The sequence below is a fragment of the Arachis duranensis genome, chromosome 5 (genome assembly GCF_000817695.3).
Source record: "Arachis duranensis cultivar V14167 chromosome 5, aradu.V14167.gnm2.J7QH, whole genome shotgun sequence".
Lineage (NCBI taxonomy): Eukaryota > Viridiplantae > Streptophyta > Magnoliopsida > Fabales > Fabaceae > Arachis > Arachis duranensis.
Genome location: NC_029776.3, coordinates 2,770,724 through 2,785,100, shown reverse-complemented (window position 1 = coordinate 2,785,100; position 14,377 = coordinate 2,770,724). Strand labels below are relative to the sequence as shown.

The 14,377-nt window shown below is 31.2% G+C and overlaps 2 protein-coding genes across 2 annotated transcripts; one reads left to right on the top strand and one right to left on the bottom strand.

Moving 5' to 3' along the window:
- The first annotated feature begins 2,246 nt into the window (after window positions 1-2,246).
- Window positions 2,247-6,163, top strand: LOC107487041 (protein decapping 5). Its single transcript, XM_016107621.3, has 7 exons — window positions 2,247-2,531; window positions 3,174-3,274; window positions 3,908-3,982; window positions 4,084-4,953; window positions 5,188-5,373; window positions 5,522-5,629; window positions 5,727-6,163. The coding sequence occupies exons 1-7, from the start codon at window positions 2,375-2,377 to the stop codon at window positions 5,862-5,864; spliced, it is 1,635 nt and encodes a 544-aa protein (XP_015963107.1). The 5' UTR covers window positions 2,247-2,374; the 3' UTR covers window positions 5,865-6,163.
- Window positions 6,164-6,645: 482 nt separating this feature from the next.
- LOC107487068 (long-chain-alcohol oxidase FAO4A) lies at window positions 6,646-14,139 on the bottom strand. The gene is made up of 4 exons (XM_016107647.3): window positions 13,775-14,139; window positions 13,146-13,415; window positions 8,201-8,742; window positions 6,646-8,095 (listed from the first exon to the last, which is right to left on the bottom strand). Exons 1-4 carry the CDS (start codon window positions 14,090-14,092, stop codon window positions 6,802-6,804), a joined length of 2,424 nt encoding a protein of 807 aa, XP_015963133.1. The 5' UTR covers window positions 14,093-14,139; the 3' UTR covers window positions 6,646-6,801.
- Window positions 14,140-14,377: the final 238 nt, after the last annotated feature.

Sequence of the window (14,377 nt, the reverse complement as noted above, 5' to 3'; positions counted from 1 at the left end):
TTAAAACCGTGAGGGCTAAATTAAATCAAGATCAAATTTCAGGAGCTATTTTGAGTATTAACTCACTAAAGATAAAAGGATCACTTACGAAATTCGGAACCTTATTACTTTCTTTTGTTTTTGGACATTTCTAGGTGCTTGAAAAGTTGGGATCATATGCTGGGTTTTTTTTTTTAAGTCCTGTTAGGGAACAATGGGTTATATGAGTTACAAGATGAATAATGTGTATAATGAGCTATATGAGTTACAAGATGAACATCACTCATAATATTCAGAATAATTATCCGAATACTAGGGATAATAAACATCTCATATCATAAAATCACTGATTTTGGAGTTTACCAAGGATCAAACTCTTGACATTTTGGATTTAAAGTTCTAATACTATGTCATGATACCACTTATCCCAGATATTCGTTGATGAAAAAAGTAACACTAATGGTTATATCTCTAATACTTCCTAAATCTCTATTATACGCATTGTACAAATATTTCATTAGCTTTCCATACTTTTCTTTTTTTTAAATGTGTTTGAGGAAAAAAACCCAAAAATGTCTAAATCCAAAGTACACGGGCCAAGATCAAATTTAGGAATTCCCACTTCCCAGAACTAAATATTTGTTATTCGAATTAGTGTACAACTAAGGTTGATTGGCCTAGCAGCAATAAATGGGTTCTCAGAATGAGTTTTTTTTTTTTTCTGGATTTTAAGCCTTTTCTACCTTTCCAAAAAGAGAAGTTCCACACCCAAAAAGAAAAAGGATCACATCTATGATCTATCCCCTTCCCCGTCCCAATTGACAAAAATTTAAAAATCCTGAAACTCCCTCCCCCCCTAAAAAAAATTAAGAAATCAAAATATAGGATTTTTTTTTTCTACGAATCTCATCACATTAGTTAAAAGACTAATTCGTTACAAATCTAAAATCTATTTAAAAATTTATCGTTAACTAATATTTATTTAAATAAACTAATAAACTAACGACTAAATCAACTCAAACTAGTTACAAGATCTTAGGATTTAACTTCAATTTATTGAACAGATTAATTAATACTCTACCAAAAAAATAGATTAATTAATGAAATCTTTATAATATAGTTTAACAAGTGAATTATTGTGCGGGTCATTTGTTTCAAATTCAGCAAATGAAAAGAAAGAAAAAATTGTAAGTCTCAATTTTTTTTCTTATTTAAAAATTTATATAATTTTTTAATTGAAAACAGACCCTCTATATATAGGGATATAGAAAAATGTTGTATACACCAAAAATCAATTCGATATAAAAATAAATATATATTGAAATGTGAAATATTGTAATTAATCATATATTTAATAAGTTTTTGTAAAACAGCCATTTTTTTCTAACAAAATATTATAATAAAACACATTTTATATATTTGTTGATTTATCAATAATTATATTAAGTATACACTAAAATCAGTTATTATTTATAGTATATTTTAAAATATAAAATATATATTAAAAATATACTAAATTATACATGTATTTTAAAATGATTTAATAGTTGATTTTGATATACAAATAAATAACCGCTACTATTTTCTAAGGGTGGCAAAACGGATCGAAGCCGCTAAAAAAGGCAGGTCGGGATACAATCTGAAACCGTCAAATTAAAAAAAAATTGCCAAAATTGCGAATTTTTGGCAAGGCGGGACGGGCCGGCCCGCCGGGACAAAAATTTTTATTTTTATTTTTTTGTTAAATAAAAGAGTGATTACTATTATAAAATTAATAATTATATCATTTTCAAACACTTTTTTTCATTTTTTTCAGCTAATAACTTTATTTATTTTATTTTATAATTTCGTATATATGCTCAAATTATGTGACTTATTTTTTAAAATAAAGATAATTCTATTAACAAATATTATTTTGAACAATTTTATTGAAGTTAAAAATTAAAAAAATAGTAAAAAATATTTATTATAATTTAATTATTCCATAAAACGAAAATGAACTAGCATTTTTAATCCATCGACCCGTCCTATTTATGATGTGGGCCTAGTGAGACATAACGAGTTGGGACGGGTCAACCCGCTTTCCAACCCTATTTCTATTTATGTTTAAAAGAAGAAGGGAAGAAGACAAAAAATTCTAATAATAATGCCTTGTTGTGCAAGCATGAAATGAAAATCTCGATTTTTATTGGTTACTTAGTTAGTTATATAGTTATTTTATCCTTCTCACAATCTCATATACTACTTTCCCTCTATTTTATGTTTAGTTTTCGTTTCTCAAAGCATATCATAAATTCACATGGCGATCTACGCCATAACCCTAATCTCCCAAACATAACCGTTTTTAATTTCTCATTTGATCCTCCGATTATTCGATCTTTGACACCGCCGCACTATGGCGACTGAATCTGCCGTGAAAGGACCTCCGTCGAATAGTCCCGGTGATTCGTACATAGGAAGCTTCATAAGCTTGCTTTCCAAGAGCGAGATTCGTTACGAGGGCATTCTCTATTTCCTCAACGTTCATGATTCCACCATCGGCTTGAAGAACGGTACATTCATTCACCACCGCAAACGCAAAATTTTGGATGAGGAATGTTTGATAAAATGTCTGTTGAATCGAAGAAATATTGATTAGCGGTTAAGATGAAATTTGAGAATGCATCAATGGATAAGAACTTTGCAATGCTATCTTCGATTAATGTCGTTAAGTGAGGAATTACAGTGTTTGGATTCAGAAATTACTTGCATATATTTTTATTGATTGTATGACTCAAATGCTAAAAGCAAGTGATGGAGGAGAATGAAACATGACATGGATCAATCATGCAGTTTGAAACGGAGTAACTCTTGTTTGTTGTTATACAAGTATATAAGGATAAGGATTCTGCATTGGAAATAAATTGCAAACTTTTAAACCATGTTTCAATTAAATATGCATTAATTTAAACAAGCAATTGTAAAATCGTTCTTGTTGGCGGGAAGTAATTAATTGTTTATTATGCACTTAATTAAAGTCTTATTCGAATTAGTAATTTGATACTAGATTTTCAACTGATTTGGTTTGTAACCTTAAGGTGACACTATGTGGCAAACTTATTCCTTGACCCATGTCCTTGAAAGTTGTACACTTGTAGCTTTTCATTGCTAGCGATTCTATCTAAAATGGAAACTTCTGTGTTATGAGATTATAGTTAGATCCTATGGAACAGAGGGGAGAAGAAAAGATGGTCCACAAATTCCTCCAAGTGAGAAGGTTTATGAATACATTCTTTTTCGAGGAAATGACATTAAGGTAATTGAAATATTATTTAATTGATATGTGTTTTAGTACTAGCATGGACAAATAAACATATGGATATTTTTGGTTTGATAATGTGAAGTATCAATCTTGAGTTGCTTAACTTTGAATAGATTGCTCACTTAGCATACATTTTTTCTTTTGATTCTTTTTTTTCTTAGAAAAATAAAACTTTAATTGTGTTGTGTTGGAGGTGTGGTTGATGTGGCTAAAAGCTTTTTGGAGAAATTTTATCAACAAAGTCAGATGACTGTAGGTTTGGTCAAACCTTTCTTCTTTGTTTTTCCAAACCCATAAATTCCACCCTAACAGATAAAGCTTAGCTTCTAAATGAATGGAGCTTCAAGAGCTAAGGGATAGCAAAGAGATAAAATGGAAGTGTAGAATAACCTAGAATAAGACTAAATGGATCGTACTTAATGAAACAATCATATGAAAGTTCTTTGAAATTTTTTAGTCATTTCGCCTCTAGTGAACCTAATTCTAGCGTGGGTATATATATACATGTATATATGAATCTCAACCAATAGTAGTGAATGAGCTATTTGGTCACAAGAACTTGTGGTGTATGCATGTCAAGTATGGTTATCTAAGTTGTGCATGTCCTTATGAATTTTACCATTTCAGAATTTGCAGATCAAGTCTCCCCCAACATCTGCCAAATCAGAAGAGCAGATACATAATGATCCAGCTATTATACAAGTAATACTGTTTCATGACAATAATTAAAAAATAAATAACAATTTCCATATTTTGACTTGTCAATGCATTTGGATTTGTTCTAATATTTTTTCTATTTACAGTCACAGCTAAACTCTACAGCAGCCTCATTTGGTGGGAGAAATTCGACAGAATCTATTCAAAGGCAGGATAGTGTTGATATGTTTAGTAAAGCTATCCCTATTGGGTTGCTGTCATCTCAGTCTGCAACTCAGCTAAACCCTTCAGATCAGTCTGCTGCTACTCAAATTGCTGGTCATCCATCCTTTTCCACATCAATGTATTTGAACGGACACAGTGGAATATCAAGCAATAACTCTAATTCTCTGCTACATCCCGGTCTTCTTCAATTGCCGTCAATGGTAGCATCACCTTTACCTTACCAAAGTTGGATGCAAACTCCGGAAACTGAGGTTCCTAACAAAGTGGGATGGACACCTTTATCAGACTATGGTCTTCCTGTATCTTCTACTAATACTTCTCTTGTAAATCAAACTCGCTCTCCATCTCCTAACCCTTTACAAATTTCTGATTCACTTGATGTTAATTCCCTCTTACCTACTAAGGCACCCATGCCATATCCTACGCCCATGACTTTTGATGGATCAAACATACATTCATTTTCTTCACCTCTCCAAGAAATAAATTCTATTGATAACCAAATATCTGAAAAAATTTGCCCTGACCCAAGGTCAATTTATCTTGGACATGCCTTTCATCATCCTTCTTCATTTGTAGGTTACAGTTCAGGCCCCTTGCCAATACCTCCATCTTTGTTAACTCCAGATCAATTTGCACATCCCAGAGAAAATGTATCTCCTTTAACACAGAATTTGACCCCTAATCAGAAAGATATGGGTTCTTTGATTCCAACATCTTCTAATTCCTCTGTATTGATGCCTTCTATAGTGTCTCAAGCACCACTACTGCCATTACCAACTTTAGTGCCAAAGGTTAGAAAACTTGTATTCTTCTCCTTACAGATATGATGCATAGTATTAGAGTTTTCTATTATTATTATTTTGCTGTTAAAAATTTATAAAACTTGTGATCAAATATCATGGATTGATTATATAATCGGTATAGCTATCCTTATAAAATAAGGGTACCATAAAATCATTAAAGCATATTACAACTGTAAATGGGTTAATATTCAAAGACTGAGTTTTTTTGTTGATTTTTTGCAGCCTCACTCAATAGCTTCCCAGTTCAATGAAGAGTTTGATTTTGAGGCCATGAATGAAAAATTCAATAAAGATGAAGTATGGGGTTCTCTTGGAAAGGCAACTATGAACATAGAAGGAGTGGATGACAATGCTTCTTCTATCAGTTCAGGCGACAAAGACAGTCAAGGGAAGACACCAAGTCCCAAGGTAAGTCTGTAATTTTTCCAGTTACATAATTTGCTAATCTTATTTAATAACAAAAACTTAAGTGTCAAAGCATCTGAGTTATGTAATGTAAATCAAGTTATGCTTGAAGTTTGATTGCAGACTTTTTATTCTTATTTTCTCATTGTAGTCTGCATACAAGAAAGATGACTTTTTTGACACAATTTCCTGCAACTCTGCGAGTAGTGGAAGGAATGGACAACACCGTTTATCTGAGAGAATAAAACTGGATACCGAGGTCTGTAAAGACATCAGAAACTGAAATTTTTTAGCCATGAAAGTATCCTTTAAACTGCATGGGATATTGATGTATTTCTGACCTTTGCTATTTGTAGACGTTTGGCAATTTCCAACACAGGCCTAATTTTGGCTATGGTGGTGGTCGCGGTATGAATTTCAGAGGCTCAAATAATTGGGGAAGAGGTTATGGTTATGGTAGGAGAGGACGTGGCCCAAACTTTCATCGTTTCTAGTGACAAGTGGCCCAAACTTTTTATGTGTGTGATGTTAACATAATTTTTTAATCTTCGACATTTGGTTACTTGATGTCAGTCTTGCAAAATCACCACCAGGTTCATGTTTTATTTTTTTTGGGGGTTCATGAACTGGTATGTGATATCTACTTTCAACTAACTACCTTCTATAATACATAGCAATCAGTAGCTGGAGAATTGAGAAACTATTCCATTGAGACATAGTTTTCTCTTTTCCCATTCTCTTTCTTTTCTAAAAGGAAAAGCTGTTCATTTTTTCAGTCTCAAATGTTTATTTCTTGAGGTGTTGTACATATCCTTAGCAGTGGATATAATTCATACTATAATAAAAGATTTATGCTAATAGTAGCTTGTCAATGCTATATATATTGCTTCTTTTTTATTTGAATATGAGCAGAAAAAAATGGTGAAATTTTTATTAATTATGTTATTAATCTGATCTGAATTCTAAACTCATGTGGCTGCCTTGTTCATTGATACTGAAAATGTATTGTTTGAGCTTCAAAGATAATCTGCTATGGTCTTCTCAAATTTTTACTAAACCTGGTCCAAAAGTATATCACTATCATCTTAAATTTCAATTTGATATAGATGTCAAGTTTCCCTCACTGCATATATGTGCCATTGAAATATATAAGATTAGAAAAAATATTCAGTGTTATGTAAGGACATGAAGGTTGTCTAAATCTACTTTTTACTAACTTAAGCTGACTATTAAAGCCTCAAGTTTTAACTAAAAGATGTTATGACGAAACAAACATTAATACACTACACACTCAGAATGATTGAACAACTCTCTTAAAAGTTATTACAATTTTCTTTTTCTCAACTTGTGTTATTTGAACAAAGATTTTCATTCTAGATCACTGGAGATACAGAAGCAGAGAAAAGTTTTTTTTTTTTAATATATAATTCATCAACGCCTTTTCCTTCTAAGAACTTCAAGAACAGATTGTGCTGTGCAATAAGCTATAGCCTGAACAGTGATCATTGGATTCACACCCAATGCTGTAGGGAACACACTTGAATCTGCCACATAAAGCCCTTCCATTTCCCATGTCTCCCCTGTTTGATTCACTGCCGATTCCTTTGGATTTGAACCCATCCGACAACTTCCCATCTGATGCGCAGAGCACAATGGCGTCGTAAGTCCAGTTAACGGCCTTGAACTCTCCTCCTTAACAAATTTATCAAAATCATGGTAGCTAGATTGCTTTACATTCAATTTTCTTCCATTGACGTGATGTGTTCCAATTTCTTCAGCTCCTGCTGCTGCCAGAATCCTTAGTATCTTTTCAACTCCCATTTGTAAATTATGTTCATCTAAATCTTCCATATGATAACTTATTCGGGCTGGGGAATCCACTGTCCCTGATCCTTTATCCCTTGCTAGTGCAAAGATATGAGCAGTTCTTGAAAACTTTCGCATTCGATCTTTAATATCAGTCCCGGAAACCCATGGCATGACAATTGAGAACATACCAGGATGCAGTGAAGGTGTTTGGATCACGGCTCCATATCCAGATTTCTCAAACTCTGCAACAACCGGCGACATGGCTGTCATTATCCCTCCTTCAAAGCTTCTCTTCTCTGCCTCAGGCCACACCTCAGAACTGGGTTTATCCGGGAAGTATCCCCAAGCCATTGTCACCGGGTGAAGATGCAAATTTTTCCCTATGTTATCATTCTTCAAGCCACTTCTTTTTAGTAACTCTGGAGTACTAAGTGCTCCACATGCTACAATTGTCACCTTAGACTCCACCACACATATGTCCTTAGCTCCTCTGTATTCGAATTCAAACGCCACCCCACTTGCAATTTTTCTATCTTTTCCTCTCTTTTTCTTGTGCAAGACTTTTATCGCCTCGCAACCTGGAAGAATCGCTCCGTTGCCTGATTTAACCAAGTCCACAAGCCATGTTTCTGAGGTCCCTTTCTTCTTCCCATCCTTGCAACCCAAGCAACACCAACCGCAGTAGTGATCCGATGGCGAATTCCTAGGAATGTTGCTCACAGGATACCCCATTTCTTGACACCCTTTTCTCAATACAGCATTGTTGAATCCTTCATCTTCAATATCTGATTGAACTCCCATGCTTTCACAAACAACCTCCATTGCTTCTTTATACAGATCACTCTCAAACAACTCCAAATGATGCTCATCACTCCACTCCTTGCACACATGATCAGGGGTCTTGATGCATGCTGACCTAATATAATATGATAAATACAACTTGGTCACACATTTAAGGAATTTAAGGTAGTAATATTCAATACAGATACACATTTGATATTTGTGTATGATAGATACTTACCAATTAATTGCAGAGCCTCCACCAACAGTAGAACCTGAAAGTATGAGCACACTCATATCATCAGTTGCAACCATACCACCATTGAGGTACATTTGATCCATGGTTGGACCTTCAAGAAGGGTAAGATTGTTCCTAGCAGAATATCCTCCTTTTTCCAACACCAAAACCTTGTAACCAGCTTTTGCAAGAACACCAGCTACAACACCACCACCAGAGCCAGAACCAACCACCACTGCATCACATTGGATAACCAATGAAGGGGAACACAATTTAGGAGCAACTTTAGGCTTCCGACGGATCATCGAAACCCCGAATCCATGTCTTCTTAGAGCATCTGCAGTGATGTCTCTTGGGTTGTTGAGATGGACTAATCCTTTGTAAAGTGGTCCTATGGCATTTTCAACATCATCATCATCATTTTCTTCTTCTCTTCCTCTTGATTTTCCTTGCAAGAAATGGTCTTTCAACTGTGATTTGAATTCTGGATCAGGTCCACAATACCCAATTGCCTTCCATGATGAATTGTCTTCTGATTCATCTACCTGAAATCAAGCATCACATACCATGATCATTTTTTCAAGGTTCTCAAGCAACGAGGAAAATCATCATATATTCATTTAAAACTAATGTATTAATTTTGGTTAATTGCTGCATTATTAACTTAGCAATTAGCACATGATTTTTCATGCAACAAAAGAATATATTTTTTTTTTTGTTTAGCCAAACGATATCCTCCAACCCGACAGGTTAAGGACTAATCCGTCGCGGATCTGAGCTCCATTTAAGGGTCTGCCGCTGGCCAATGAGTTGCTGCATGCACAAGGCAGGGTTTGAACTCCCGACACTTGCTTAAGCGGACAAGTGAGCTGACCACTCGACCAACCCAAGTTGGTTGTCTCCAAGATATATGTGCACGGGTCATATCACCTCAGTACTATCAGACATACAATATATTTTTTTTGGGTTAACAAAGAGGCTTTAAGCCCAACAAAAAAATAACAATCAGAAATTAGCCTTTGAACTACAATATAGACCTAGAATACAATCTGCAAAATTTTGGGCCAAGCTTATGGTCTATTGGGCTTTTTATGTTTGTGAGAGATTAGCAAAGTATGAAAACTTGTCAACCCATACCACATAGCCCAATTCAATGACGAAAAAACAAAATAAAGAGTTAAGGAAAAAAGGGAGACAAGTTGTGTTAGTTGACATGAGGCCAAAAAAAAAAAAAGTTGTACTACTTGACATATATGTAAATAGGGTCAAGGTCACTTTTTAATTTTGGTATTGCCATTTCAGTGTTGTTTTCCACCAATGTTAAAACTTGGTAAATTTTTTTTTATGTGAAGAAGATAAATTTAAGGGTTAGATTTATAATTTTTAATTTTTTTAAATATGTAAATCTGAGAGTTAGATTTATTTTTTATTATTTTAAAACTTTTAAACATACAAACTTGACCATTAGATTTATATTTTAGCATTAATTTTTTTTAATGTGCAAATTGGACTCTTTGATTTATTTTATAATGAAAAAAATTATTTTAATACAAATCAGACTTTTTGATTTGTGCACTATAAAATTTGACACTCGAATTTCTCTACAAATTTTATTATTTCTCAAATTGAGGATCCGAATTGTTATTTAAAATAACAAAATTAAATTAAAATCCATGTTAAAAAAACATACTAATTAACCATTACACTAAATTACACACAATCTTTTTCTATTTCTAAAAAAAGCTAAATAAGGTATGAGTTAATGGGACATCACATTTTAATGCTAGAGAGTTAATTCTTCATGGCCAATATCAACCAATGTTTTAAATATATATATAATTTTTCTTTTTATACATATATGTAATATTTAAAAAAAATGCGGATTTAACAATTTCAGTTAATATCTTGTGTATTCAAATTAAACTGCTTGACCCAAGATGTGAAAATTAAAAAACCTCATCACATTAAAGTGAAAAGGAAATGTTAACTTCAGGTAATGCTACTTGCACAATTCTTTTATTTATAGAACACATGCATATATGATTGTACTATGAAGTTTAACAAAGTAAGCAAAATAAGGTACAACCACATAAAAGCTCAACCATCAACTGTATCCAGTTATAAACGTTATTTATTGTGAAAGCGACACTAGTCCTTTTCTATCTTCTGGAGTATTTGCCAGTAGTCCTTTTAACTTATGGCAAAATAGAAAAAAATGCATGCTTGGTGGTCATCTTGTCCCAACCTATATAAGCTAAGATTCTAGATAGATTGAGTTGAATAAAATTAACTTCAAATTTTATGACATTCAAGCTCATCTTTCAAGAATTTCTATCTATGTCATCAACATTCTTTTTATTTTAATTTTTAACAAGACATTTTACATTTTTTTCTTTTGCCTCCCTAAAACCATTCATTCAGATTAGAGTGGTACATAACAAATAAATAAGGATGGTACTAAATCATGTGGGCATTTAAGGGCATGGGACCTATTGAAATGAAAAACAAAAATGTTACATGTACATAAAATTTAGAAAAAATTTTAAGTACACCTAAAATATTAGTTGTTTTAACTGCTAATTTTAATTAATATATATTATATACATTTTTTATAATTCAGATTAACGGTTAAAACAACTGAAATATCGGTATTATCGTTATACTTAAAACTCTTCTCATAAAATATTAATTATATATTAATTAATCATAATATATTTGATATATATATTATTTAATTTATTTTTAATATATATTTTATATTTTAATATGTATTTTATATAAATAATTAATTTAATAATTATTTTATATGTTATGATTTGACTTACTTTCAAAGATGCTGCTAGCTATGTATGTAGCCTATATTATTTGCCATGTTACACTTCTACCTATATATCCCTAATAAAATGACCCTACAACAACTTGCCTTAAATACCGTTTACAATTGCCATGTCATCTTGAGCTGTATCATTGTATCAAATATTTATGTTTCAATTTATACATTTAGACAATGCTATGATTTCAGTGTACTCTATAGCATGTACATAATCATAATTAAATCTACCAAAATTGATTAATATGGTTTTGCTTATTATATAAGTTATAATATATGTTTGATTTAGCTAGCAATAGATTTGTAATCTTCTTTTTCAAAAAGAACTGAATTTTCAAAAATATTATTTGGATATAAAAAATCAATCACTATGTATTGTGTATAAATATATAAATAATTAATTTGATAATTGATTTTTTATAGATATCTAATATGGTTATTAAATTTTTAAAATCTGCCAACGATTTTCTTAAAAGAGAGCAATAAATTAAATAATAAATGCTTCGACAAAAGGAATAAAAATAAAAATCTGATTGAAAAATAATATAGCATATGATTATATGTCTTAAAAATAGACCAAACAAAGAATTTAATTAATATATGTGATTTCTAAGAATCATATATTTTTTTCCTTATTATTGTGTAATAAATATTCTTGTGATGTACTACAGAAGGCAATAAATGTTTATCTACTATAACTTAGATTTTACAAGCAAAAAAATCATACATCTATACTCTTACCAATTTTTGTGCTAGGATTCTTTAGGTATCAGTAACACAGATATTTCAATGTGTACGAACATGAACTCCTCATTAATTTACTCTGGCAAGTAGACCTACATTGGCTTTGAATACAGGATCTATGAGAATGTACCAATTCAAAGCGAAATATTTTCAATCTATAATGTTTTGGAATGTAATTTTTTTTTATATAAAAAAAATTATTGGTATTTTTGTTAAAAATAAAATCATTTAGTATAATTACATGTAAGTGAATTTTATAGGCGGAGAGTCGGGTGTGTGTTGCCCATGTGGGGGGTGTGTTAGTGTTGTCCACATGATAACATCTTAACTAACACGTGGAGACATATTGAATAATTTTCACAATACTATAATACACTTTAAATTTAATAATATTCAAACAAAAAATCATCTCTATTTTTATATTAATTTTTTTTTTCGATTTTTATGCATAAGAATGTAAAAACTCTATTTCGGACCAATTAAAGGTGAAATATTGTTTTGCTTTGTTAAAAAAAAAAAAAAGAACCGAAGAAGAAAAGGTTGGTGTAGTAGTGTTTCTAGTATTTGAAGTAGTGATTAGGTGAAAAATATATAATGTAAGTGTATGTCACGTCCAATTTGATGCATGTTGTAAATAAATATACTCTATGCTTTAATTTGATGTAGCACCAAACTCTCATACATAGGAAAGGAAAATGGATAGAAAGAAACACCTAACAACTAACACATCACCATGCATTATTCACCAACCCTTGCCAACTACAATCATATCACATAGTTAATAATATTCTTCACTTTTTTTTTTTATGTCAACATACACAAATATTGTATGTTAATGATAAACTCTTTTAAGTTAATTAAATCGTCACCACGTATACACAAAATATCAAGGAAATTATTAAACTAGAAAAGTGACAAAACTAAAGCAGGTGCCATCTATATGTAACTTGTTTGTATTATACACACACCTTGCATAACAGTGACAAATCTTCATACGAATTAAATTGAGATGCTGATATATAGATAAAGTGATACACATGAATTTTCTCCTATCATATCATACACATATACAAAATTATTGGTCTTTTATATACATATATAATTATCATCATTAAATTTTTGCATGCTTACAAAATATATAGTTGTGCATCATCAATAATTAAAGACATGCTAAATAAACAGTAGCAAGTTATTAAAATTATTTTTTTATGTTAAATTTTAAATCCTAAATATCTAAAAAATAAAGTTCAAAATCTAGTTAATTTACAATAAAGAAAAAATTATTAATTAATGTTGGTTATTACTAATTAAAAATCTATTCCTTAGGCTTATTCAAAATTGTATTAAATATTAAATTAATTAAATTTAGTTTACCTGAGTAAAGAAGACATGTAGAGTAAGAAGCTTGATGGTTCTGAACAACATCCTAAGATGGTGAAAATAACTAAGAGACCAAGATTGAAGAATCTTTTGGCGTTTATGAAGAGGAAGGTCAGGGAAGCTTTGAATAAAAGGAAACTTGTTTGAGAGACATGGCATCCCACATAATATTAATGTTCCAATCCATGTAGACAACATCCATAACCCTATCTTCAATAACCTTGTTAATGGATGTTTCAGTCTCTCACTTATCACTCCCCCAACCTGCACATATATGAATCCATATAATTAATAATAAACTCACAATTAAACAAATCTTTGAGTTATTTTAAATTTTCAATATTTTTATAACTCATTCTTTAAAATATTTCTTCTTCGAGCTACTATTTTATGAAACTTTTAGCGACGGTAATGTTAGATATATAATTATTTAAATATGTCTTTCCGCTTTTTAATTTAAACTTTTTGAATAAATTTCTAAAAGGTTTACATGCATAAAAAAAGTTAAAAATACATTTTAAAAAGGCTCTCCATCATTCAAATTAGGGTTTAGAAACAAATTAAATATAAAAATGGGAAATCAAAACAAGAATAATAAAGTTGAAAAAGATAAATAGGCATACATGTTGAGGTGTTCCAGCCATGGAAGCTGAAGTTTTGTAGAAGTTAGCAAGAGATTGATCAGAGAAGGCATGAAGATTATTGTGATTGATAGAAGGCAAGATGGTGTCACATAAGGCAATGAGAGTTTTCATTTGCCTTTGGTTGAGTGTGTTTTTGAGAGGCTTTTGTTTTTCTCTCATCTCTCCACCACCACCTTCTAGAAGGAGCCTTTGTGTGTCAATGCTACCAAGCTCAATCACACTATGATCTTTTGATCCCAAACCCAATCTAAAGCTACTATTGTTTTTGCTACTAATGATATTCTTGTTTTCCTCCATTTTATGTGTTTCTAATAAAGTATCAAACTTTTAGTTATTTCATGTATTGTTGTGTCAAACCCTTGGAGTTTATATAATACCCCTTTGTGGGATTGGATAATAATATCCAATTATATTGCTTAGCTAGCTTCAAGAAATAAAAATAAAAAGGAGACAATAAATTAAAAGGGTAAATAATGGTAATTAATTAATACATTATAATATTCAGTTATTTAGTATCTTATAGATAAAATTTTAAATGATATATTTTTATTTATGTGTTTGAATGCCTATATAAATGAATTT